Source organism: Oncorhynchus clarkii, chromosome 30 (assembly GCF_045791955.1).
Source record: "Oncorhynchus clarkii lewisi isolate Uvic-CL-2024 chromosome 30, UVic_Ocla_1.0, whole genome shotgun sequence".
NCBI classification, from domain to species: Eukaryota; Metazoa; Chordata; class Actinopteri; order Salmoniformes; family Salmonidae; genus Oncorhynchus; species Oncorhynchus clarkii.
The window spans coordinates 34,300,009-34,327,390 of NC_092176.1; the positions used below are offsets into that span (position 1 = coordinate 34,300,009).

The following is a 27,382-nucleotide window of genomic DNA, read 5'->3' on the forward strand; positions in this document are numbered from 1 at the left end:
AGTCCAAGTTAGGTCACGAGTCATAGATGGTCAGGTCGAAGTCGAGTGACAAGTGTTTTTTCTTTTTGCCAAGTCAAGTCTCAAGTCGCAAAATATGACTCGTACTCGAGTCCAAGTCACGTGACTCGAGTCCAAATTTGTCCCAAATAGGCTACAGATGTTTGGCTCTCGGTCAATTTCACTGCACTCGGCGTTAGCCAAGAAGCCAAGGCTGTTTTCAGTTCAGTCCTTACCTGGCTCTGTCGGTGTCCGCGGTCCCATCATCGTAAACACACGTCTTGTTTATGATAGAATATCTGCTGCACATTGTCCGTGCAGCCCCGACTGTATCACGCTGGTGGTGGATGTCTTCCGATAAAAAAATTAACCCTGGCTTGAAACATTCGTCTTATTCATTGATTACATAAGAGGGGCGGAAAGGGAAGCGACCCCCGCGGATGGCACTTGAAGAGGGTCCACGACCACGGAAAATGCACCGGGGAGGTAGAGAAATTCGATCATCTTCTGGTCCTCATGGATACATTATGATTAGTTTACACTAGGCGATCTCCGTAGTTATTTTCCTTTTATCTTTCGATTTTACCAGGCTGCTGTTCTTTTTGAAAGACTACTTGAAGTTGACATTTTTTTTTTCAAAACAGTAACATCAACTGTCTCTAGTTACGTGAATGGATTGGTTAAAAAATATACTGTTTTCTTTGTAAAAAGATCAAACCCATTTCAAACCAGTCAAGTGACAGCATCTATGTGATCCCTTCAGGATAACATCATCCATGCTTTTTCTACTGTCACACAGCAACTGTCCTCCTCCTCCGTCCCTGTGTAAGGGCTGTGTTGATGGAATGGATGGGATAACACACGTTCTCAGAATCCGACCAAATCTCCTTGTCCACCCATACAACCCAACCATACACACCTCGCCATCTACTGGACAACCTTGCAATTATGTTTTTGCATCTTCTTCAAAATAGACGTGTAATAAACAGCAATGAGTAGACTCCGCGCCCTATTATTACAAGGTTTTAAAAGAATACGGCGTTTACAAGTGATGCAGACGCACGTGCCTTACTCCCTAATTGGCAATATCTGTAGATGTGGGTTTTAATTTGAACTCATCATAATTTCTACAGAAAGCTTGCCTGTAGGGCATTATATGACTCACTTGCAAGGCTTCTGTATATAGTTGGCTTTCGGGGGTTATTGTAGCGAAGTGCACTTTATCACTCAAGAGTCCTCTGGTGGCGTTTGATGGGATTGCAGCTCTACCTTCTCTGAGATTTAAGTGATGTCTTGTTTACACAGCAGCTAATTTTGGAATAACACTGACCTAGAATTGTTGTGTTTGTATAACAGTGTGTTGTATTGGCCTACATGTTGATGTCTGTAAATGTATGACTGCTTCTCTAAGCTCAATAATCAAACCCTATTTACAAATAGTACAACCGTTTTTGAATTTCAACAATAAATCACAATCATTTATTTCCTTTGGTAAAACATTTAGAAATTAAAACACAAGAAAAGAAATGGAAGCCCAATAAATAAACACTTATGTAGGCTACATGCAAAACACCAGACAATGCTACTAGCCTTTCTCTATGATTTGTCAATGCTCTGGGGGCAACTGCTTTGCTGCTTCCATTGTCATTACTTCCAAAGCATCTTATCCACTCAGAACTTTCCCAAACATTCAGTCATCGGTCAATTTATCTCATTTTCCCACAGATTTGGTTCTCCCCTGGTTGTAGTTGTTATAATCTGACCAGGAACATTGTTTTCTTTGCCTTTGCAAGAGTTTTGTAAGTTATAAAGCGTAGTGAATGTTGGAACTTCTAATTGCTCTGACATTTAGGGGATGACACAAAGGTTGGTACACACACACACTGTTAATTGACATTGATAAGTGCTACTACAACAGGCAACTGCACTACCGAACAACAGTTTTAGAACACCTACTCATTCAAAGGTTTTTTCTTTATTTAATAAATGTTCTACATTATAGAATAATAGTGGAACATCAAACTATGAAATGACACATTGAATCATGTAGTAAACCAAAAAGTGTTAAACAAATCAAAACATATTTTATATTTGAGATTATTCAAAGTAGCCACCCTTTGCCTTTATGACAGCTTTGCACACTCTTGGCATTCTCTCAACCAGCTTCATGAGGTAGTCACCTGGAATGCATTTCAATTAACAAGTGTGCCTTGTTAAAAGTTAATTTGTGGAATTTCTGTCCTTCTTAATGCATCTGAGCCAATCAGTTGTGTTGTGACATGGTAGGGGGGTATACAGAAGATAGTCCTATTTGGTAAAAGACCAAGTCCTGTTTATGGCAAGAACAGCACAAATAAGCAAGGAGAAATTACAGTCCATCATTACTTTAAGACATGAAGGTCAGTCAATGCGGAACATTTCAAGAACTTTCAAAGTTTCTTCAAGTGCAGTTGCAAAAACCATCAAGCGCTATGATGAAACTGGCTCTCATGAGGACCGCCACAGGAAAGGAATACCCAGAGTTACCTCTGCTGCAGAGGATAAATTCATTAGTTACTACATTAGTTACTACCTCAGAAATTGCAGCCCAAATAAATGCTTCAGGTAGTTCAAGTAACAGACACATCTCAACATAAACTGTTCAAAGAAGACTGTGTGAATCAGGCCTTCAGGGTCGAATTGCTGCAAAGAAACCACTACTAAAGGACACCAATAAGAAGAAGAGACTTTCTTGGGCCAAGGCACATGAGCAATGGACATTAGACCGGTGGAAATCTGTCCTTTGGTCTGATGAGTCCAAATTGGAGATTTTTGGATCCAACCGCCATATCTTTGTGAGACGTGATGTGGGTGAACGGATGATCTCCACATGTGTATTTCCCACCATAAAGCATGGAGGGGGAGGTGTGTTGGTGTGGGGGTGCTTTGCTGGTGACACTGTCAGTGATTTATTTAGAATTCAAGGCACACTTAACCAGCATGGCTACCACAGTATTCTGCAGCGATACGCCATCCCATCTGGTTTGGGCTTAGTGGGACTATCATTTGTATTTCAGCAGGACAATGACTCAATACACCTCCAGGCTGTGTAAGGGCTATTTTACCAAGAAGGAGAGTGATGGAGTGCTGCATCAGATGACCTGGCCTCCACCTCAACCAAATTGAGATGGTTTGGTATGAGTCGGACCGCAGAGTGAAGGAAAAGCAGCCAACAAGGCTCAGCATATGTGGGAACTCCTTCAAGACGGTTGGAAAAGCATTCCAGGTGAAGCTAGTTGAGAGAATGCCAAGAGTGTGCAAAGCTGTCATCAAGGCAAAGGGTGGATATTTGAAGAATCTCAAATATAAAATATGTTTTGATTTGTTTAACACTTTTTGGGTTACTACATGATTCCATATGTGTTATTTCATAGTTTTGATGTCTTCACTATTATTCTACAATGTAGAAAATAGTAAAAATAAAGAAAAACCCTTGAATGAGTAGATGTGTTCTTAAACTTTTGACCGGTAGAGTATATATACTGATATCAAAAATCTAATACACTGTAAAAATACAACTCACTCATGATGACAAAAATATTTCAATCAACACCATCAGGCCCATTTCACATGTCGCCTTAAAAGGTCATTCTGAATCATATCCTTTAACCTTTTTGATCCAGCCCGTTCCCTCATAGGACCCATCTGAACCTATTCTGAACCTAACAGCCATCTGAACCTTTTCTGAACCTAACAGCCATCTGAACCTATTCTGAACCTAACAGCCATCTGAACCTTTTCTGAACCTAACAGCCATCTGAACCTATTCTGAACCTAACAGCCATCTGAACCTATTCTGAACCTAACAGCCATCTGAACCTTTTCTGAACCTAACAGCCATCTGAACCTAACAGCAATCTGAACCTATTCTGAACCTAACAGCCATCTGAACCTTTTCTGAACCTAACAGCAATCTGAACCTATTCTGAACCTAACAGCAATCTGAACCTATTCTGAACCTAACAGCCATCTGAACCTATTCCGCAGGTGCTGGAGTTGTAGGCAAACTCATGGAAAACAGAAAAGAAAACTGCACACTGCTGCTCATGCTCCCAGATGATATTTATTTACAACATTTCGACCCTTAGGTCTTCCTCATTGACCCATATCCCAGGTGGGGGTGGAAGGTCCTATAAATAGGGGCAGTACACAGTCACATCACTTCCTGAAACAAGAGGTAAAAATGTATAACATAGTTTCACAATATTAACATTCACTATATCAAAATATATGATCATACACAGAGAATGTGATCAATATTTATAGAAATATAAATACACATACAATATTCAATTAGGATAAAAACAAACACAACTTAGAATGATTGAAACCATAAGAATCGTTTCAAGTCAAACTCCTCGTTAAGTCCAATCAGGGACATGTTCAGCCTATGGATCAGAAAGATTCCCTTTGAAGAAGTTTCCTCTCAATGTGCCCTCCCCTGTATGACATCTTGACCATTTCTATTTCAATGTATCTCAGAGAACTAATAGGATGTCCAGCTTGTACAAAATGTGCAGCAACCAGATTTTTTGTCTCACCAGTGTCTTCAGGCTTCTACGGGTTTTCCCTATGTAAGACAGACCACAAGTGTAACAGATTTCCTCCTCTTCTGAGGAGAAGGAGTAAGGATCGGACCAAAGCACAGCGTGGTAAGTGTTCATGATGATTTTAATTAGAGAAAGCACTGAACACTGAATCAAAACAATAAACAATGATGTGAATTTACAAAACCCGAAACAGTACCGTGTGTCCCAAACACTCACACGGAAACAAACACCCACAACTCAAAAGTGAAACCCAAGCTACCTAAGTATGTTTCTCAATCAGGGACAACGATTGACAGCTACCTCTGATTGAGAACCATACTAGGCCGAACTCAAAACCCCAACATAGAAAAACACACATAGACTGCCCACCCAACTCACGCCCTGACCATACTAAAACAAAGACAAAACAAAGGAACTAAGGTCAGAACGTGACAACGAGGACATTTCAACATGTAAATGACATTGGTGGACATGCAAGTAATCAGGCCCTTGATCCTACATCTTTGTCCTGTGTGTAAATCAGTTGCATTTGTACGTAAAGCTGCATTGAGCACATTGGCCACATTTGTAAATACCCTCCTTCAAACTTGTCCAAAGTTTCCCCTTTCCTCTGGTAGGTAATCAGAATTAACCACAATATCTCTCAAGTTCGGAGGTCTTATAAAAAACATATGTGGGGGATATATAAAAATGGGTTTCAATTGTGGGTCAGTACCAATAATGTACCAGTGATTCCTGATAATGCCCATAAATGCCTTCCCCAATGGTGAGTATTGGGTAAAGCATGATGGGACATGTTCTGATTATTCTTTTACTCTTGGTTTTAGGCTTTCCAAATGTGTTAGTCTTTCAAAACAACCATTGGCATGTTTTACCCAATTGTCTTTGTACCCCTTGGCATAGCTCCTAGTATATGTCCGTTATGTTTATGTGGGGTCAATCAAGGAAGATATCCTCTTCTGCAAACCACTGGAAACCAGGACAACAGGACAGGATATTGGACAGCTTTGTGACATCAAATGGACTTTGGTGGTCAAGATGTGTTGGTATCTGTACTGATGGTGCCAAAACCATGACAGGGAGACATAGTGGAGTGGTAACGCACGTTCAAGCAGTTGCTCCAAACGCCACTTGGGTACACTGCAGCATCCACCGAGCATCCACCGAGAGCCTCTATGCCATCATGTGCAAATTGATTTGGTCCCCCCCACATCAAACGCAATCACAACACGTAGGTTGAAATATCAAAACAAACTCTGAACCAATTATATTAATTAGGGGACATGTCAAAAAGCATTAAACATATATGGCAATTTAGCTAGCTAGCTTGCAGTTGCTAGCTAATTTGTCATATTTAGCTGGCTTGCTGTTGCTAGCTAATTTCTCCTTGGATATACACATTGAGTTGTTATTTTATCTGAAATGCACAAGGTCCTCTACTCCGACAATAATCCACACATAAAGCAGTCAACCGAACCGTTTCTTGTCATCTCTCCTCCTTCCAGGCTTTTCTTCTTTGGACTTTATATGGTGATTGGCATCTAACTTTCATAATAAGGTGTATTACCGCAAATGACCGACATGCCTCAGTTGATCTTTCAATCACCCACGTGGGTATAACCAATGAGGAGATGGCACATGTGTATATGCTTCTATAAACCAATGAGAAGATGGGAGAGGCAGGACTTGCACCGCATTCAGCGACTCAAATAGAACTGACTTCTATTTTAACGCTTTCCAATGCAGACGCTTGTTGGCGTGCACGAACAGTGTTGGTGCAATGATTGAATAGCATGCACTGTATTTGTACATTTATTTTTGCGACGTGAGTGGTGTGGTCAGCATGTAAGGCATAACATTTCTTAAAGAATCAGTGCATCATTAATAATAATGACAATTGAACAGGTAAATAGGTATGCTTTGATAACCTATGCATAAAAATCTACTTTATTTTTTATTTTACGTAGAATTAGGCATAATGATTATGGCTCTAGATTGCAGGTATAGAAGCTATTTTAGGTGTTTAAAAAATGATACATTTTCCAACCTGGACAACGCCCCCTCTAAAATAATGGGTGCTTGACACTCCCGGTCCATAGTTTCATTTCTTAGGAAAGACTTCCGGGGTTAAATAAAAGTTAAATAAATAGCCATACATGTTTACATACTATACGGGGAATTACAGTACTATTTCAACATGGACATACACAGTATACAAATCTATATCATAAATCCATATGCTGTTGTTCATCAACATTATAATCTCCAGTTACAGGCTGTAACTGTGTTTGATCTTCAACATGGCAATGTGGCCTCCTGGATGCTTGGTCTTCAACATGGCAATGTGGCCTCCTGGATGCTTGGTCTTCATGCTCCCAAAGTGTCTGCAAACAGATCACAGAGAAGAACATATTATTTGAATACCCAAATACATTTTATTGGACTAAATACCTAAAAAATACATGAGAGTCATCTCTTTCATAAGAACTCAGCTGACGATGAGCCTAAGACGAGACTGTGAGAGTAGACTATGCAAGCACCACATTCTTTCACGACAGTTCCAGTGCACAACTACAAAAACATTTGGAGTAGTTGGTGATTTGGGTACATTGTGGTCACAATGGGGCATGTTAACAGCGACAGGAACCCCAATAAAAAAATGGTCTTGAGGTAGAGGCATTATTAGAAGCATGTCAGTTACCCAGTAAATTAACAGTGGTGAAATGTGAAGCTCATACTAGTTGTATAGATAAAATCGCCATAGGTAATCGTAAAGCAGAGGGAATGGCTAAGGCGACTGCCTTGGTGAGAGAATGTGTTAGAGAACCACATGTAAATATTGCAGATTCCTTACAATGAGAAATTGACTAAATTTGCCACAGGAAAACGTATTTTGGGTTGAAGATTCTAGGAGAAATGCCAGGGGAATGGATTCTAAAAGGTAACACATTTAAATTATATGACCAAACCCTCCTTGCAAACTCAGAATTCTTTGTTTTCTTTAGTTTTTTAAAATCATGAGACATTTTATGTGGTTTTATTTTTAAATAAATTAACATTTGATGTTGTCTTATTCTGGAATGGAATTCTAGAATAGATGAAAGGGTGAAGGGATCACAAAGAATTAGTATAGGAGTTACCTAACCTAAAATGAACTGGGATCACGAGAAATTGGTATAGGGGTTACCTAACCTAAAATGAACTTTTAATTATTTTATGTGGTGTGGTGGTTATGGAGAATCATGGGAAAAGGAGACCAGTGAATCGTTAGACTCGGTGGAGAGATACTGTTGCCGTGTTGTGTGAGTTGGGGTCTTTGGGGTCTTTTCAATTCAGTTAAATTGGGTATGCAAGAGAATGGAAATGATTTGAAGAGGTATTTAAATGGTTTCCAAAGGACAGGGAATGAAAGGGAGAGGAAACATTTTAATGGTGTCGAAAGCCCTGTATACAAAAAAAATCCTAATGAGGAATGATCAACCTCATTAGAAATTAATGGAACAGGGGGATTTAATTATAAAATTCATGAGAAACACCATTCTCTATCCAAATTGTTTCATTACCTTAGGAGATTAATATTATTTCCGTAGGGAGTTATAAGAGTTGTAATTCTAAGTTGATACATTTTTTTAATTAGTTTATTTTGATTTAACAGGTTTTTGAATCACGTGTTGTGTTTAGAAAGGGAAAATCACCAGTTCCCTGAGGTCCTGGTCTTTGTGGTACTTATACAGTGGTACTGTGTTCAGGCTGCTAATAGAAAGGAAAATATATGTTAATAAGGGATGACAGTTACTTAAGTTTTGGGATGACAGCTAAATAAGTTTTGTTATACTCACAGACATGATTCAAACAGTTTTAGAACAGTTTTAGAACAGTTTTCTATCCAGATCTACTAATAACATGCATATCTTATCTTCTGGGGATGAGTAGCAGGCAGTTGAATTTGGGCATGCATTTCATCCGGATGTGAAAACACTGCCCCCTGTCACCAAGAAGTTAATTAAACATACACTTTGTTTCTATGTTCTATTCAAGTCAATATGTCTTAAGGTTTGGTGGAACATGAGGGTGTTCATTGTTCCAGAGGAGGGAATGATGTACATTGACTAACTGATTTCAGAATGTGTTAATATGTTTATAACTGTCGAAAATGCATTAGGAGTATAGTGTGTTATGGGATAGATGTAATGATAGAGGAGTATCATTCCCAGAGACTGTATATTGTTACAGGAAATAGCTCATAGGAGAGGGAGGACAGCTAACTGTACACAATATGGGGATTTAGTTGAACATTACACATACCCAGATCATGGTGAGAGTAGAAGAGATAGTGGTGGCATTTCAGACACTATGGTAAACTTTCAGGACACCTGTGACTCAGAGTTTTGTTAGGTTGGATATTATTCCCAACTCATTCATGTTTCTCCAATATTTAACAGCCGGCAAACATTTGAAAGATTACATGCAGGAGGTATTCTCATGGCAGGCGCTGTAGGGACAGTAACTGATGGAGCTGTAGGGACAGTAACTGAAGGAGCTGTAGGGACAGTAACTGATGGAGCTGTAGGGACAGTAACTGAAGGAGCTGTAGGGACAGTAACTGATGGAGCTGTAGGGACAGTATCTGAAGGAGCTGTAGGGACAGTAGCTGAAGGGGCTGTAGGGACAGTAACTGAAGGAGCTGTAGGGACAGTAACTGAAGGAGCTGTAGGGACAGTAACTGAAGGAGCTGTAGGGACAGTAACTGATGGAGCTGTAGGGACAGTAACTGAAGGAGCTGTAGGGACAGTAACTGATGGAGCTGTAGGGATAGTTACTGAAGGAGCAGTAGGGACAGTAACTGATGAAGCTCTAGGGACAGTAACTGAAGGAGCTGTAGGGACAGTAACTGAAGGAGCTGTAGGGACGGTAACTGAAGGAGCTGTAGGGACAGTAACTGATGGAGCTGTAGGGACAGTAACTGATGGAGCTGTAGGGACAGTAACTGATGGAGCTGTAGGGACAGTAACTGATGGAGCTGTAGGGACAGTAACTGAAGTAGCTGTAGGGACAGTAACTGAAGGAGCTGTATGGACAGTAACTGATGGAGCTGTAGGGACAGTAACTGAAGGAGCTGTAGGGACAGTAACTGATGGAGCTGTAGGGACAGTAACTGATGGAGCTGTAGGGACAGTAACTGAAGGAGCTGTAGGGACAGTAACTGAAGGAGCTGTAGGGACAGTAACTGAAGGAGCTGTAGGGACAGTAACTGAAGGAGCTGTAGAGACAGTAACTGAAGGAGCTGTAGGGACAGTAACTGATGGAGCTGTAGGGACAGTAACTGAAGGAGCAGTACAAGTAGCGAAGGATGCTATATTGATAGCATGGAATTGGACTACTGAGCAAATGAGGGGTATTGTGAGACTATAGTCATGGGCCATGTTGGATGTAGCAGTGGTTACTTTCGTAGCATTGTTAGGATATCAGTTTGAGGACGCATGCCACATGGATTGGTAACTGGGGGACAGGGGATGCGGTTATTCAAATGTCACAAAATATGTTGTCAGGAAATGACCCATGTGTTGCAGTGTGTATATCCTCAGGTGAAAGCGGAGATATAACCAAGGGCACAGGCTGAATTCTGGAGATTGAGTGTACATCAAGAGACACCAGGCAGGGGGGTGTTGGGACAGTGTTGGTTTGGGACACACACTACTCCGTACAGTACCTGCAGCAGTAAAGATAGTCATGTCTCTCCTTGGGGAGGTGGGGCATAGTTCTCACGGGAAGTGAGGTCCACCATGACAGACGAAGTGGAGAGAGAGAGAGAGACTAGATTCCATCATAAGACATACAGCTGGGTTGGGTCTGGGTGCTACTATAAACATCATAGTTGGATCACTGGTTAGCTGCTTTACTGGTTAATGCATCATATGATAGAGGATAGAGGGGTAATTGTACTCTGAACAAAATGTTGAAGGCATTGATGTGAAAGCATATACAGTGCTGAGTTACCTCAAGAGGATGTAATGTGGATTAGGGATAAGCACTTGCATATCAGATGATGTTCCTGTCAGGTGAAATGGAGGAGATGGGGAACAAAGTGAAAATGACATGACTTGGGAACACCTCTCGGAACCTGGGGCCTAAAGAGGAAGTCTGGGCGAAAGCATGAGGAAGTTTTTTTGAGCTTTCAATTTTGTGGAACCCAGCAGGAATGTATCCGGGAGGCATAGGTGAAGAGAGAGTGGGAATTGTCATGGTCTCAGACTTTGGTTTTCATGCATATATAATTATGCATAGCTTATCATATTGTTAATACTGTTATGTTTTATATTATTTGTTGCTTTCCAAGTCTTGTGCTATTACTTTCTTAGGAACCAGAAGGGGGATGTGGAGAAACTAAAAGATGCTCCATCTGACATAGAACGAGACCACAGATTCAGCTGGAATGGCATTTTGTTGTGTGATGGTAGAAGGAAATAAAATTGTGTGATCATAGTACAGAGGCCATAAGTCTCTGAATTTGTAAACCTCGCGGTGAATGTTTGTTCATTGTTTGTTCCATTTGTTAGTTTGTTTACTTCATGTTTTATAATCATTTGTTAGTTTTTAAAAATGTATGTTTTATTATCATTGTTTATAATTTATTAGTAAATTCAAAGTATATATACATTTAACATTAGGATGCTATTGTTCAAGAGGAGGGACTGTTGGATTCGACATTTTGAACATTGAGATATTAAATAAATGATAGAAGAAGCGTATAATATGAGGAGTGAAAGAGACTGAGTTTTATGTCCGAAGTTAATGGTTCTCTGTAGAAAGACAGATGGCTTTGGAATGTGAAGTGTGGACGGGAGGAGATCAACGTGTTGATATAGGGGAGACAGATGGACATCTGTGGATTAGGTGAAGGAGGGGTTGAGGTCAGGTTGTGAAGTCAGATCCCTTGAAGGGAGTAATATGTCCGTGAGTTATTTACTCTGAAAAATAAGAACCTAACACATACCTCCATGTATTTGAGTCATGGTTATAGACTTCTATTGTTTTCAGATTGGTGATGCCATCAGATCCTCCCACAGCCAACAACGACCCATTGAACACCACCAGAGACATCTGAAAGAGGGGGACAGGAGAGGTTGACTGTGCAAGATGATATCATAAAAACAATGGATATCTTCCTACATGCAGACATCGACATTAAAAGTAACCATATCTGACTAGAGTTGCATTACTTGCTCTTTGAAAGGCTGTGTGTTATCAGCCAATTATGTCAGTATCTGGAGATTTGGTTGATGTTGATGTGGGAAATGATCTGACCAATAGGGTGGCCAGAAAGGGTGTACGTGACCAATCACTTGCTTTGTTTCTCTTGCATCTCATGCGTTTGACGGGGGTCCAACTCAGAGTGTCTGGATCAAACTTCTCTGCAGCGCTGAGCTCCAGGTTGAGTTCATCTCTTCCTCCGGCCACGAACAGACGTCCCAGGTACACACAGCAGCCTGCGTTCTCTCTAGGGGTCATCATGGGGGTGCACACATACCACATCCCATCCAAGGGATTGAATCGCTCCACTGGGGATCACAGAACACAGACAGGTCACAAACAGACTCAGGTCACACACAGATACAGAAAACCAAATACACAGACAGGCTGTGAAACAAATATACTGTAGAATTACATAATTTACTCACATCACAAAACAGACACAGAGTACGGAACAGAAGGTCCACGAAACAAACACAGACTATGGAACAGAAGATTCACAAAACAGCCACAGTCCATGGAACAGAAGACTACAGAACAGAAGTTCCACGAGACAGATAGACCACGAAACAGACTATGGAATAGACACAGGGGGGAGGTCATTCAGGGGGGAAATACAGAGTTATATTTTGTTGTTGTGGTTTTCTACATGTGATTCTGGTAATTCCACTGAAATATAATTGGCATATATATTATATATTTAACTAGGCAAGTCAGTTAAGAACAAATTCTTATTTTAAATGACTGCCTAGGAACAGTGGGTTAACTGCCTAGGAACAGTGGGGGCAGAACTGCCTGTTAAGGGGAAGAACGACAGATTTGTACCTTGTCAGCTTGGGGATTTGAACTTGCAACCTTTGGGTTACTAGTCCAACGCTCTAACCACTAGGGTACCCTGTCGCCCCTTACAGAATTTCCACATGGGCGAGGATATTGGACATTTTATAAAAGCCTACTTGACTTTTCTTCGACATAACATAGGTACAGAAGAATGTGCCTTTAGAGGCTATGCAATTCAGTACTCATCTATAAAACAAAAGCAATTTAGATCAAAAGAGTCCATATTAACAAAGGAAATTGATGGACTAACTGTACAGATAGACAGCAATAAAAACTGTACTAAAAAAATGCAAACTGGATGGAATATGGGGAAAAATGCACCAAATTATTTTTCAATCTTCAAAATAGAAACGTTACCAAAACAAATGTATTGAAACTTGGAGATGATGGAGTCACGAATGATTCACCAAATGATATTTTGAAAGAGTTAGTAAAGTACTTTAAGAATATGTCTCCTCCATCTCCACTAACCGAAGCTAATTGTATGGATTTTTTCCTATTAACAATGTAAAATTAACATCTGTACAGAAAGACTCATGTGAAGGCCAAATTACACAGGAGGGACTTCTTGATGCAATTAAAGCCTTTAAGGCTGGGAAAACTCCAGGGCCGGATGGCATATCAGTGGAAGTATACCCAAACATTTTTGATATACTCAGAGAATCATTATTAGTATGTTTTAACCACTCCTATATAAGTGGTAGAATATCAGACACGCAACAAGAAGGTCTGATTTCATTATTACTGAAACTGGATCCAAGTGGTAAATATGAAGATCCAGTCCATTTAAAAGATTGGAGGCCTCTTACACTTCAGTGTTGTGAAGCAAAAATTCTAGCTAAATTTGACTTATTTCACCTTTATTTAACCAGGTAGGCAAGTTGAGAACAAGTTCTCATTTACAATTGCGACCTGGCCAAGATAAAGCAAAGCAGTTTCATCACATACAACAACACAGAGTTACACATGGAGAAAAACAAACATACAGTCAATAATACAGTAGAAAAATATGTATATTTATGATGTGAGTAAATGAGGTGAGATAAGGGAGGTAAAGGCAAAAAAAAAGGCCATGGTGGCGAAGTAAATACAATATAGCAAGTAAAACACTGGAATGGTAAATTTGCGGTGAAAGAATGTGCAAAGTAGAAATAAAAATAATGGGGTGCAAAAGAGCAAAATAAATAAATAAATAAATACAGTAGGAGAAGAGGTAGTTGTTTGGGCTAAATTATAGATGGGCTATGTACAGGTGCAGTAATCTGTGAGCTGCTCTGACAGCTGGTGCTTAAAGCTAGCGAGGGAGATAAGTGTTTCCAGTTTCAGAGATTTTTGTAGTTCGTTCCAGTCATTGACAGCAGAGAACTGGAAGGAGAGGCGGCCAAAGGAAGAATTGGTTTTGGAGGTGACCAGAGAGATATTCCTGCTGGAGCGCGTGCTACAGGTGGGTGCTGCTATGGTGACCAGCGAGCTGAGATAAGGGGGGACTTTACCTAGCAGGGTCTTGTCAATGACCTGGAGCCTGTGGGTTTTACGACGAGTATGAAGCGAGGGCCAGCCAACGAGAGCGTACAGGTCGCAGTGATGGGTAGTATATGGTGCTTTGGTGACAAAACGGATGGCACTGTGATAGACTGCATCCAATTTAGGCTGTTGGAGGCTATTTTGTAAATGACATCGCCGAAGTCGAGGATCGGTAGGATGGTCAGTTTTACGAGGGTATGTTTGGCAGCATGAGTGAAGGCAGCTTTGTTGCGAAATAGGAAGCCAATTCTAGATTTAACTTTGGATTGGAGATGTTTGATGTGAGTCTGGAAGAGAGTTTACGGTCTAGCCAGACACCTAGATATTTGTAGTTGTCCACATATTCTTAGTCAGAACGGTCCAGAGTAGTGATGCTGGACGGGCGGGCAGGTACAGGCAGCGATCGGTTGAAGAGCATGCATTTAGTTTTACTTGTATTTAAGAGCAGTTGGAGGCCACGGAAGGAGAGTTGTATGGCATTGAAGCTTGTCTGGATGGTTGTTAACACAGTGTCCAAAGAAGGGCCAGAAGTATACAGAATGGTGTCATTTGCGTAGAGGTGGATCAGAGACTCACCAGCTGCAAGAGCGACATCATTGATGTATACAGAGAAGAGAGGTGGCCCAAGAATTGAACCCTGTGGCACCCCCATAGAGACTGCCAGAGGCCCGGACAACAGGGCCTTCGATTTGACACACCATGCGAGGCAATCATTTGAGAAACCAAGGCTATCGAGTCTGCCGATGAGGATGTGGTGATTGACAGAGTCGAAAGCCTTGGCCAGGTCGATGAATACGGCTGCACAGTATTGTTTCTTATCGATGGCGGTTAAGATATATTGTAGGACCTTGAGCATAGCCGAGGTGTACCCATGATTAGCTCTGAAACCAGATTGCATTGCGGAGAAGGTGTGGTGGGATTCGAAATGGTCGGAAATCTGCTTGTTGACTTGGCTTTCGAAGACCTTAGAAAGGCAGTGTAGGATAGATATAGGTCTGTAGCAGTTTGGGTCAAGAGTGCCCCCCCCTTTGAAGAGGGGGATGACCGCAGCTGCTTTCCAATCTTTTGGAATCTCAGACGACACGAAAGAGAGGTTGAACAGGATAGTAATATGGGTTGCAACAATTTTAGCAGATAATTTTAGAAAGAAAGGGTCCAGATTGTCTATCCCGACGGAGTTGTAGGGGTCCAGCTTTTGCAGCTCTTTCAGAACATCCGCTGACTGGATTTGGGAGAAGGAGAAATGGGGAAGGCTTGGGCGAGGTGCTGTGGGAGGTACAGTGTTGTTGACCGGGGTAGGGGTAGCCAGGTGGAAAGCATGGCCAGCCGTAGAAAAATGCTTATTGAAATTCTCAATTATAGTGGATTTATCGGTGGTGACAGAGTTTCCTATCCTCAGTGCAGTGGTGCTTGGCACATGGAATTAAATGCCTGGTAATGCTTAAATGATCAGCGTAATTAAAATTAAATTCTTGCCACATGGAATTAAAAAGGTATTGTCAGATATTATTAATCCTAATCAGACAGGTTTTTTACATGGACAATACATTGGAGATTATATAAGACAAGTACTAGAAACAATAGAATACTATGAAATATCAGGTACAGCAGGCCTGGTTTTCATAGCTGATTTTGAAAAGGATTTTGAAAAAGTATGACTGGAGTTTAAATATAAATGCCTAGAATATTTCAATTTTGGAGAATCTCTTCTAAAATGGGTTCGAGTTATGCATAGTAACCCTACGTGTTAAATAGTGAATAATGGCTACATTTCAGAAAGTTTTAAACTGTCAAGAGGATTAAAACAAGGTTGTCCACTATCGGCATATCTATTTAGTAATGCCATCGAAATATAAGCTGTTAAAATTATATCCAACAATAATATTAAGGGATTAGAAATCCGTGGCTTAAAATCAAAGGTGTCATTGTACGCTGATGATTCATTTTTCTTTTAAAACCACAATTAGAATCCCTCCACAGCCTCATAGTGTATCTAGATACTTTTGCTATCCTCTCTGGACTAAAAGCAAATTATGACAAGTGTCACTATATTACGTGTTGGATCACAAAAAAGTACAACTTTTACATTACCGTGTATTTTACCAATAAAATGGTCTGACGGGGATGTAGACATACTCGGTATACACATCCCGAAAGAAAGACTTGATCTCACTCCAATACATTTTTATAGAAATGTAACAAATATAGATACGATCCTGCTACCATGGAAAGTAAAATACCCGTCTATTTGTGCAAAAAACACCCTGATTAGCTCTTTAGTCATACCACAGTTTACATATTTGCTTATGGTTTTGCCGAACACCTAAGTGACCTGCTTTTTAAATTATATGAACAAAAAATATTCAATTTTATTTGGAATGGCAAGCCAGACAAAATTAAAAGGGCCTATTTATATAACGAATATGAGTTTGAAGGGCAGAAATGATTAAATATTAAAGCACTAGACTTCTCACTAAAGTCATCAGCCATACAGAAGTTCTATTGATATCTGAAATGGTTCTCTAGTAAATTGGTAGGAAAGTCTCACCCCATGTTCAAGATTGGCCTTTTTCCATTTATTCAGATTACAACTGCTCACTTTCGGTTGTTTGAAAACAAAAAAATCTCCAAAATATCATTATTTTAAAAAGCCTTAGAAAGTTGGTTGCAATTTCAGTTTAATCCACCTGAAAAGACAGAACAAATAATACAACAATTATTGTGGTTAAACTCAAATGTACTAAATGATAAAAAAATATATTAATATTTTCGATAAAATGTTTAAAAAATGAACATTTTTGTGAATGATATCATAAATAGGACTGGTGGAGTTATGTCATACATGCAGCTAACACAGACATATGGAAATGTCTGCTTACAACAAACTAGTTGCAGCATTACCAGAAAAACGTAAGAGGCAAGTAGTAGGGGGAAAAGTGAGGAACTTGTCTGCCAGCCTTGCATTAAAGACCATAAAAAGTCATAGTCAATCAATCAATAATATAGTAATTATTTTAGCAAAAATGTTTATCTTTAATCTACAATCTGTAGAAGCTATGAGAATAGAAAGGTTCAGTTCTTTTCTGAAGCATCACAGCACAGTTGAAAAATAAATGGCAAATAGAAACCCAAAATGAATGGCGTTAAGAGATAGATGGGAGGGGTTGAATGGAGCTGAAGGGTGGGAGTAATAACAACAAGATAACCAATGTATAACATACGGGGTCTGTAAAATGCATATAGGTCAGAAATGTTGTGAAATAGCACAGTTGCAAATAGAAATCAAACTGGATGGACATCAGAAATAGAGTAAGGACTAAAAACAAACAAAATATAACTATTGTAAAACAGATTGTGTCTGTAAAATGTGTATAATATGTATACAGAAGGTAGAAGCCTAAGTGTTATTTTTTATTAGTTGACTCCAATTGGGGGAGGGGTGTTAGGGTTTGCAGGGAATAATAAAGTTATATTCTAAAACATGTATGTACATATGTATATGTATGTATGTATATACTTATATATGTATGAATGGTTATGTATACATATATACAGTTGTAGTCGGAAGTTTACATCCACTTAGGTTGGAGTCAATAAAACTTGTTTTTCATCCACTCCACACATTTCTTGTTAAGAAACTAAAGTCTTGGCAAGTTGGTTAGGACATCTACTTTGTGCATGACACAAGTAATTTTTCCAACAATTGTTGACAGACACATTATTTAACTTATAATTCACTGTATCACAATTCCAGTGGGTCAGAAGTTTACATACACTAAGTTGACTGTGCCTTTAAACAGCTTGGAAAATTACAGAAAATTATGTCATGGCTTTAGAAGCTTCTGATAATTGACATAATTTGAGTCAATAGGAGATGTACCTGTGGAAGTATTTCAAGGCCTACCTTCAAACTCAGTGCCTCTTTGCTTGACATCATGGGAAAATTAAAAGAATCAGAAAAAAATTGTGGACCTCCACAAGTCTGGTTCATCTTTGGGAGCAATTTCCAAACACCTGAAGGTACCACATTCATATGTACAAACAATTGTACACAAGTATAAACACCATGGGAGCACAAAGCTATCATACCTCTCCTAGAGATGAACGTACTTTAGTGCGAAAAGTGCAAATCCATCCCAGAACAACAGCAAAGGACCTTGTGAAGATTCTGGAGGAAATAGGTACAAAAGTATCTATATCGACATAACCTGAAAGCCTGCTCAGCAAGGAAGAAGCCACTCCTCCAAAACCACCATAAAAAAGCCAGACTATGGTTTGCAACTGGACATGGAAACAAAGATCATACTTTCTGGAGAAATGTCCTCTGGTCTGATGAAACAAAAATTTAACCATAATGACCATCATTATGTTTGGAGGAAAAATGGGGATGCTTGCAAGCCGAGGAACACCATCCCAACCGTGATGCACGGGGGTGGCAGCTTCATGTTGTGGGGCTGCTTTGCTGCAGGAGGGACTGGTGCACTTCACAAAATAGATGGCATCATGAGGTAGGACAATTATGTGGATATATTGAAGCAACATCTCAAGACATCAGTCAGGAAGTTAAAGCTTGGTTGCAAACGGGTCTTCCAAATGGACAATGACCCCAAGCATACTTCCAAAGTTGTGGCAAAATGGCTTAAGGACAACAAAGTCAAGGTATTGGAGTGGCCATCACAAAGCCCTCACCTCAACCCTTTAGAAAATTTGTGGGCAGAACTGAAAAAGTGTGTGCGAGCAAGGAGGCCTACAAACCTGACTCAAATACACCAGCTCTGTCAGGAGGAATGGGCCAGACTTGACCCAACTTATTGTGGGAAGCTTGTGGAAGGCTACCCAAAACATTTGACCCAAGTTAAACAATTTAAAGGCAATGCTACCAAATACTAATTGAGTGCATGTAAGCTTCTGACCCACTGGGAATGCGATGAAAGAATTAAAAGCTGAAATAATGCATTCTCTCTACTATTATTCTGACATTTCACATTCTTAAAATAAAGAGGTGATCCTAACTGACCTAAGACAGGGAATTGTTACTCTGATTAAATATCAGGAACTGGTAAAAACTGAGTTTAAATGTATTTGGCTAAGGTGTATGTAAACTTCTGACTTCAACTGTATATGGGTATGTATGTGTATGTATGTGTGTGGCTATATATATTTACCAAAATAATATATGGGGGATTAGAAATGATGCAGACAATTACATTGACGGAAGCAACAATTTTTCCGCAATATTAAAGCTGAATCACCCCTTAAAAATATATAAATAAGGATCTCACTGAAATAGAATTACAAACAGGTTTTTGGGTTCTTGCTGTTTACTGTAACCTATGATGTTAGATTTCTGTGTTGTTTCTAGCAAAACCCAGAATGTCCTGGGTTTAAGAAGCTGAAAAGGTTATGAGAATTTTCCAGACTTTCTCTTCTCACAGACTGAAATATGCACTGACAACTGGCTGCACATCATAACCCTCCCGAGTTAAGCTATGGTGGCCCAAGCCAAGTACGTGCTTGTGTGTGTGTGTGTGAGCGTGTGTGTGTGTGTGTGTGTGTGTGTGTGAGCTTGTTTGTGTGTGAGCGTGTTTGTGTGTGAGCGTGTGTGAGCGTGTTTGTGTGTGAGCGTGTTTGTGTGTGTGCTGTGAGCGTGTGTGTGTGAGTGTGTGTGTGTGCTTGTGTTGGTACCAGACAGAAGGTCACATCATTGTTATGCTTGACCAGAACGGCAACATTTTGTAGAGTTGTTTAAAAACCAAAGAAACCTCAAAATGTAGAGGGTTTATACTTTTTTCTGACCACATGACCTTACCAGGACAAATTCTGGGCCCTCCCTGTAAGATGTCCAGAGATCAGAAGGCCATAGAGCTCTGCAGTACAGACACAGATCAATCATATATTCTGTCCTAATGTGGTACAGGGCAGCAGGAAAATGTGTGGAGAGGTAGCATTTGCTTCAGCACTTTTAAATCACTTTTGTTATGGGTAAAACAAAAATATTGATGCAATGCGTTAATTAAAAAGAGGAACAAAGTGCTGATTTGCCTCATGATGTATTCACTCGCGCAAAATTTCTCAGTCCACATCAGAATGTCACTGCAGGCTCTTTGTGTGTCTTAACCAATCAGATTCAGAAACAATTACTTATCATGGTCGTCTCAAATAACTGAGAGGCGCAGTGGTCTAAGGTACTGCATCTCAGTGCTTGAGGTGTCACTACAGGCACCCTGGTTTGAATCCAGGCTGTATCACAACCGTCTGTGATTGGGAGTCCCATAAGGTGGTGCACAATTGGCCCAGCGTCGTCTGGGTTTAGCCCGTGTAGGCTGTCATTGTAAATAAGAACTTGTTCTTAACTGACTTGCCTAGTTACATTTTTTTTAATAATAATTGAAACAGCATGCATGATCAGAAGGAAAGCTAAATATTTACAGAGAAAGATTCTTAAGCAAACAACCCAAGCATTAATTGGGAGTCAGGTGAACTACTGTTCTATGGTCTGGGTAAATGCATCGCAAAGTGACATTAGGAGGCTGCAGATTGCACAGATCAAAGCAGCAAGGTTTTTTTTAAAGGTGGAGATACGGTTCTTCTGTTGTAGTCATGCTCAATTGTCTTGGTTGGTAATCAATCAACAAGATAATTGAAAAAAATATGTTTATTTTTTTTAACAATGTACACCATTAAAACTGCCAAACTCTATTCACAACACTATTCAGTTGGTAAGAGACAGACATTCAGTAAATACCAGGAATAGGTTGTCCACAATCTGTTATCCAGACAGAAAAGATAAATAGGCAAAACAACATTTAATAAAGAAATTGAGCAATTTATCTGGGCAAACCAAAAAACGTTCAATATATAAATTCAAACAATACTTCAGAACCATTTAAATATAATAAATTGAAAGGTTGTGCGGGACTATTGTAGATGAAGGAATCAATCTATAATTTCAGACCGTTAGAGTATTTATCTTGTCAATATGTCAGTGTATTATGTCTGTTTGTGTGTTACCAACAAGGACACACACTGGCATTGGCTAACACAATGAAAGCTAACTGGTGGGAAAACACAAGGATGCCTGTAACTTTCTCTCACTTGACTTCTCCTCTGAGCTGGAGATCACCCAGCATGCTCTGCTCCACTTCACAGGCCTACAGTTGCATAGGGCAGGACTACACGACGCAAAGATGCATAAAGAAAGCTCAGCCCTATGAGTTTCATTGTCCAATCATCATGTTGCTTTCTTTGTGTCTCTGTCTGTGTGTAGGAAACCCACCTAGTCCTTCTTTGAAATAGAATTCATATGAACAAGAACAATGTAGCTGCAGTTTGACAGAGTTGTGTTTTTTCGAACCATGTAACCTGATTAGAAAAACTCTGGTCTAATCATAGCCCATATTAAACCTTTTTTACGACAGATGAATCATGTCATACCATATAAGGTCCAAAGATTTACCTGGTTAGGTCACCAGATCAGGTAAAACTACAGGCCCCAGAATTATATATATATTGTTTTTGCCACACCACTCTAGGACCTGAGGTGCCACCTCTGATGTCGTACATTTAGTCGGGTACATCTGTTAACTTAACGTGTTATTCAGACCTGTGTTCATGGGTGCGTCGCCATCGCTGCCTCCAATCACGTACAGCTGACCATCCATCACAGCAGCCGTTGCCCCAGAACGCCGGCTCAGCATCGGTACCTGCTTCGTCCAGCTATTCATTTTGGGATCATATCTGGTAGAATACGAAGAATATACAAACAAAACTAAGATTTTATCAAATATGTTTTCCTTATCTTCCTTCATATTATCACTAGTTAAACAGAGATACAGAAACAAATGTCTAAATATTTCAATTCTCCATTTCCTCTGTCCGCCACATGTACAAGTGTGCATTGGAAATGTGTTTTTGCATATCCCAACTCTCCGTGAGACACCCTTGGAGAGTGGGGTCACAGCAAGGGTCTGCCATGATCAACGGCGACCCTGGAGCAATCAAGGTTAATAAGTACCTTTCTCAAGGACATATTGATAGATTTTTCAGCTTGTCGACTACCTGCCACCTAGCTACCTGCCACCTGTTAAAAAGCCTATCAAAGGTCAACAGGTCAAACTTGGTTATCTTGCTGTCACCTACGTACAGTATTCAGGTAATTCACAGATAACATCTAAAGAGCATTTTGACATGGACCTTTGTCATGATTCATCTATCTCAACCACAGTGCAACCACTGATGAGAACATGGCCTTACCTCTCAACAGTGTTGGTGCAGACCATGCCGTCGTATCCTCCAAGGGCGTATAGATATCCATCCATCTCCACCAGAGCCACCCCACTGCGGGTGCTGCTCAGTGGGGCCACGTCGTTAGTCCAGGTGTTGGTCTCTGGGTTGTACCTGCAAGGGGGAAGGGGGTGGGGGGTGAAGACATGTCTGGTGAACAAGATTAGGTAGAGGACTATGGATGATTACCTATCATCATCTTTATCAGTGATTACCTATCACCATCTTTATCAGTGACTACCTATCACCATCTTTAATCAGTGATTACCTATCACCATCTTTAATCAGTGATTACCTATCACCATCTATATCAGTGATTACCTATCACCATCTTTATCAGTGATTACCTATCACCATCTTTATCAGTGATTACCTATCACCATCTATATCAGTGATTACCTATCACCATCTTTATCAGTGATTACCTATCACCATCTATATCAGTGATTACCTATCACCATATTTAATCAGTGATTACCTATCACCATCTTTATTATTGATTACCTATCACCATCTATATCAGTGATTACCTATCACCATCTTTAATCAGTGATTACCTATCACCATCAATATTAATGATTACCTATCACCATCTTTATCAGTGATTACCTATCACCATCTATATCAGTGATTACCTATCACCATCTTTAATCAGTGATTACCTATCACCATCAATATTAATGATTACCTATCACCATCTATCTATATCAATGTAATACCTGGAGAATAAAGTGACAATACAAATCATAGATTGAGCATGGCATCAGTTAATTGATTGGAAGTATGACAGACTGCCCCAAGAGACACGTGTTCTCTCTCCTGCAGTCCCAAATAGGACACTAATCAAATAATGAGATCCCTGAGAGGCCAGGGCACATCTGCTGCTCTCTGGTGCTGTCTGCTCTCCCACAGACAGACACCGACAAGGAAAGGTTGAGCTCTGAGGGAACAAGCTGATAATGAGATAAGGGGATGTGCTGTATCCACATTAACAAATGGCAGGAAACTGCCTGAATGATGATGAATTCTCAGTATGGGTGAACCTACATACACAAAAAAAATAGGGTTCCTCAAGGGATTTTTGGGAAGGGTGATGGTTCTATGTGAAACTATACTGACCCCCAAAAAACATGTGAGCCCTTCACAAAGCCGAGAGTTTGAGACAGTGAGAAGTCTGCCGGGTCAAAGACCAAAGAGGTGATGAGAGCGTGCGATACTGCAGAAGTTGAGAAGTGATGGATATTTCTAGGCAACGTAATGCTATCCACACCCCTGACGCCCTACCATGCATAGTCCTCCCTCCCCACCCCCTACCCCTCACCCCCCCAAACCCCACCATGTAGAGGCCTCCCTCCAGTATTAGCACTCAGCACTGACAGCGCTGGGCCTCAGGGTGCTGATTAAGAGGCCTGTCAGTCTGTCCCCACATCCATCACGGATCCATCATATCCATCACACCTCAATCCTGGAGATTCCTCTCTGACTGCTTGGACCACCACCCCCACCCCAACCCAGTCCCCCCTGCCTAGACACCCAGCCTCCTCTCCCTAGACCCCAGCAGTGAATGCCTGTCAGCCCTGAGCCTCTGACCGGACCACCGACAGACACTCACCACTACAACGGCCCATTCACACACTCACCCTGACACACAGTGTGGGATGGATATTTCTCATACAGCACTTTACTGTGACCCTCTGAAATAGGAACTAAAGCTTTACCAACAGTTCTATGGGTAGCCATCTTGAAACACCCTTACCTCTCCACGCTGCTCTTGCACGAGACACCATCGGACCCACCCACCGTGTAGATCTTCCCGGCCAGGCCGTACACGGCCACGTTACCACGGTGATTGATCATGGAGGCCATGTTCTTCCACTCATTCTCCAGGGGACAGAACTGTTCCACCGGGCAGGACGGATCCTGCTGGGTCCAGCCGCCCACTGTAGGTAGAAACAGCCATTGATGTGAAGGTGCAGATGAATAACACCAGTTAAGGAGTTTGTTACTTTATTGACAGGTCTGTATTTATCTGGTACTATTTAGACTCATGACTAGAATAGTAATTTCCTCATGATTGCTCCTCTGATTCTTTGAGATTCATTATTACCAGTAATGTATACAGTATAATTTGGTCTATATTCAATACTACAATTAAGAGGACCACTTACAACCCACTATGCAAAAAAATGGTTGAATCAACGTTGTTTCCACTTAATTTCAACCCAAATCATCAATGTGATGACGTCGAATCAACGTGGAGAACTGATTGGATTTGAAAAAGGTCATCAACGTGAGGGAATTATATATTTTTCTTCACCCAACTTTTAACCTAAATCTAATGACATGGTGAAATGTTTTGTTGATTTCACGTTGAATTCACGTTAGTTGACAACTCATCCAAATGTAAATCAAAACTAGACGTTGAACTGATGTTTGTGCCCAGTGGGAGGTCTCACTCACTTACTACTACTAAATACCATTTTACCTAGGATATCTAAAGCACTAATTTGCAATCTTTTGCATTCTCAAACAACACTAAGTTTATTTTAGCTCATCATTGACACCCATAATTGGCCGTTCCTTATTCAGACAACTCATATGATCTTTCCCCTCCAAAAATACCAGTCCTTAATGTCTGAGGTTAGGGAGAATTTATGGACATGTCACCCTCCTCTCCCTCAGGAGAGACATGTGACATTAGGAATGAGGTACACAGTGCACTATTCCTCCATGCCAAGGGAGGTTATGAGTGTCTGCACCAACCAAAACACTGTAGATAAAACTATATGCATAAGCTGCAGTGCTTAAAAAAATATTGCAGACTGGAGTTCAGTTTAGAGCGATATGGAGCACAAACTAAAATATAAGTTTGTTATCGCTAAGTCTGTATATTTATTGAATTCAATACATTTCAGCCAGCCCCAGTGAACATACCCACCATTGATTTAATCTAAAGCATGCTATAGAGCAATGGACACCCAACAATCTGCCTTTTGAATGCAATTTCCCCAACATTCACTGAGATTAGTAAATGCTGTGTATGTTGGCTCAAGCGTTTAAACCTTTTAAAGTCAAAAGCAATATTCTGCTTTACCACATTGGACTAAATCCCATCCTAATTGTCAAACTGAATCTAATAAGTTTTGGCTTGCGCTCATATGAACCAATCTGTGAAACACTCAAATTGCAGACTTGAATTGTCAGGTTGACACAAACATACCTGTAAATATTGCTTGGCATTCACCTTCTCCTTTAGAGATATGTGACGGCATTATACTTAATGTTCTGTATGGTACCTACAACCTACTGTATTGTATGGCAGAGTAACTGACCACGTAGGTTGAACAAAGATGAGCAGATCTTTAAGGGGGAGTTACTGACCCATGTACATGACGTCGTTGAACACATCTGTAGGGGGGAGTTGGGATTGTTGTCTACGCAGCGACACGAGGCTTGGGATACCATGGCGACCACTGACCCCTCCTTGTCGGTCTTTGGGGGTCATGCCCTTCTGTGTCTCTTGTTCACCAAGAGCCTCCCTGACACACACACACACACACACACACACACACACACACACACACACACACACACACACACACACACACACACACACACACACACACACACACATACACAGACACACACAGACACACACACACAGGATTAGAATGAAATGTTATGTAATAATTCACATTTACAATTTTCAAATTATCTGGTATTTACAGTGTACAATTATTTATAAGGTGCCTCCAAGGGTCAAATATGCACATCTTGTGCATATTTCTCAGCTTTCAAAGTGTATCCTGATCTGTGGCATTTTCTTGGACATTATTAACTGCACCGTCATCATTCTGTCTCTCATGCGAAATACATTCTCAAAACACCAATATAAAGATTCAGAAATGCTAAACAGCTGACAGTCATTAATTTACTCCAAACATAAAACATACACATACTGAACACCACACAACTTCAAATTACCCTTGTTCATTGTACACTCCCATGTTTCCTCAGCTCCCAGGTCAGATCTCCACAACAATATATTTTCTCTTGACACCTTGACAGCTAGTCAAACCTCTCGTTCACAGTCTTGTCTATCTATAGATGTTCACTTCCCAGCACTCTCTTCTGCTTGATGTCTCTCTTCCTGCTGGATACAGATACATGTAACTCCTAGAGCCTGAGCCTGCCCCCTCTACCCTGCCCATACACTTTACCAGGCACCAGCTGTGCCATCCTGAGTCCTGACTCATACATCCTGAAAGACTGATATTCTAACCCCTGTCATGCTTCTTTAGAATCCTTACGCTTCTTTAGACTGTATGATTTAGAATGGACCGGATTCCATTACAAAGAACACCGCCAGCAATGTCTCTGTCCAGACTTAGAGGACTTTAAACTTAATGGCGTCATACATACATACATACAGTAAGGGGAGATAGATAGATAAATAGATAGATAGATAGATAGATAGATAGATAGATAGATAGATAGAGAGAGAATAGAGAGAGAGTGAGAAAAGAGAGAGAGTGAGAAAAGAGAGAGTGAGACAGAGAGAGAGTGAGACAGAGAGAGAGAGTGAGACAGAGAGAAAGAGTGAGAGGAGACTGCATGTGTGTCTGTGTGAGAGAATATACTGTCTATTGCCAGAGACTATTGGAGATCTTTTGGCTTCATCAGCATGATACAGTACAAAACACTGGAGTTGTGAAACTCGTATAGTGATCATATTGCCATAGGGGCATAGAGCTGTTACAGTCTGACCTGACCCTATCAGCTCTCCCACTGAACATCTCACCTTCCTCTCAGCTCCCTCTTAGCCACCACCGATCCCTTTTTCGTTTGTCTGTTTGTTTTGTCTTATTAGTTTCACCTGTGTTCTGTTGTATGATTTA

The 27,382-nt window shown here is 40.5% G+C and overlaps 2 protein-coding genes across 2 annotated transcripts in view; both read right to left on the bottom strand.

Moving 5' to 3' along the window:
- Positions 1-404, bottom strand: part of LOC139389531 (potassium channel subfamily T member 2-like) — an 84,145-nt gene extending 83,741 nt beyond the window's left edge. The window contains exon 1 of the mRNA XM_071136351.1: positions 234-404. Within this exon, the coding sequence (XP_070992452.1) occupies positions 234-264 (31 nt within the window). The 5' untranslated portion in view covers positions 265-404. The remainder of the gene's footprint in view (positions 1-233) is intronic.
- An 11,427-nt stretch (positions 405-11,831) lies between these two features.
- LOC139389533 (kelch-like protein 20) lies at positions 11,832-26,605 on the bottom strand. Its single transcript, XM_071136352.1, has 6 exons — positions 26,469-26,605; positions 25,866-26,023; positions 24,241-24,424; positions 22,455-22,598; positions 21,805-21,938; positions 11,832-12,145 (listed from the first exon to the last, which is right to left on the bottom strand). Exons 1-6 carry the CDS (start codon positions 26,489-26,491, stop codon positions 11,832-11,834), a joined length of 957 nt encoding a protein of 318 aa, XP_070992453.1. The 5' UTR covers positions 26,492-26,605.
- Between the last annotated feature and the right edge of the window lie 777 nt (positions 26,606-27,382).

Excerpts from the sequence above, each read along its gene's own strand:
- LOC139389533 (XM_071136352.1), bottom strand. The coding sequence starts at position 26,491 with ATGGGAGTGTACAATGAACAAGG. Across the intron at positions 22,599-24,240 it reads TGCAAGAGCAGCGTGGAGAG|GTACAACCCAGAGACCAACA; the intron begins GTAAGGGTGTTT and ends TCCCCCTTGCAG. Across the intron at positions 21,939-22,454 it reads TGCACCAACACTGTTGAGAG|ATATGATCCCAAAATGAATA; the intron begins GTAAGGCCATGT and ends GTATTCTACCAG.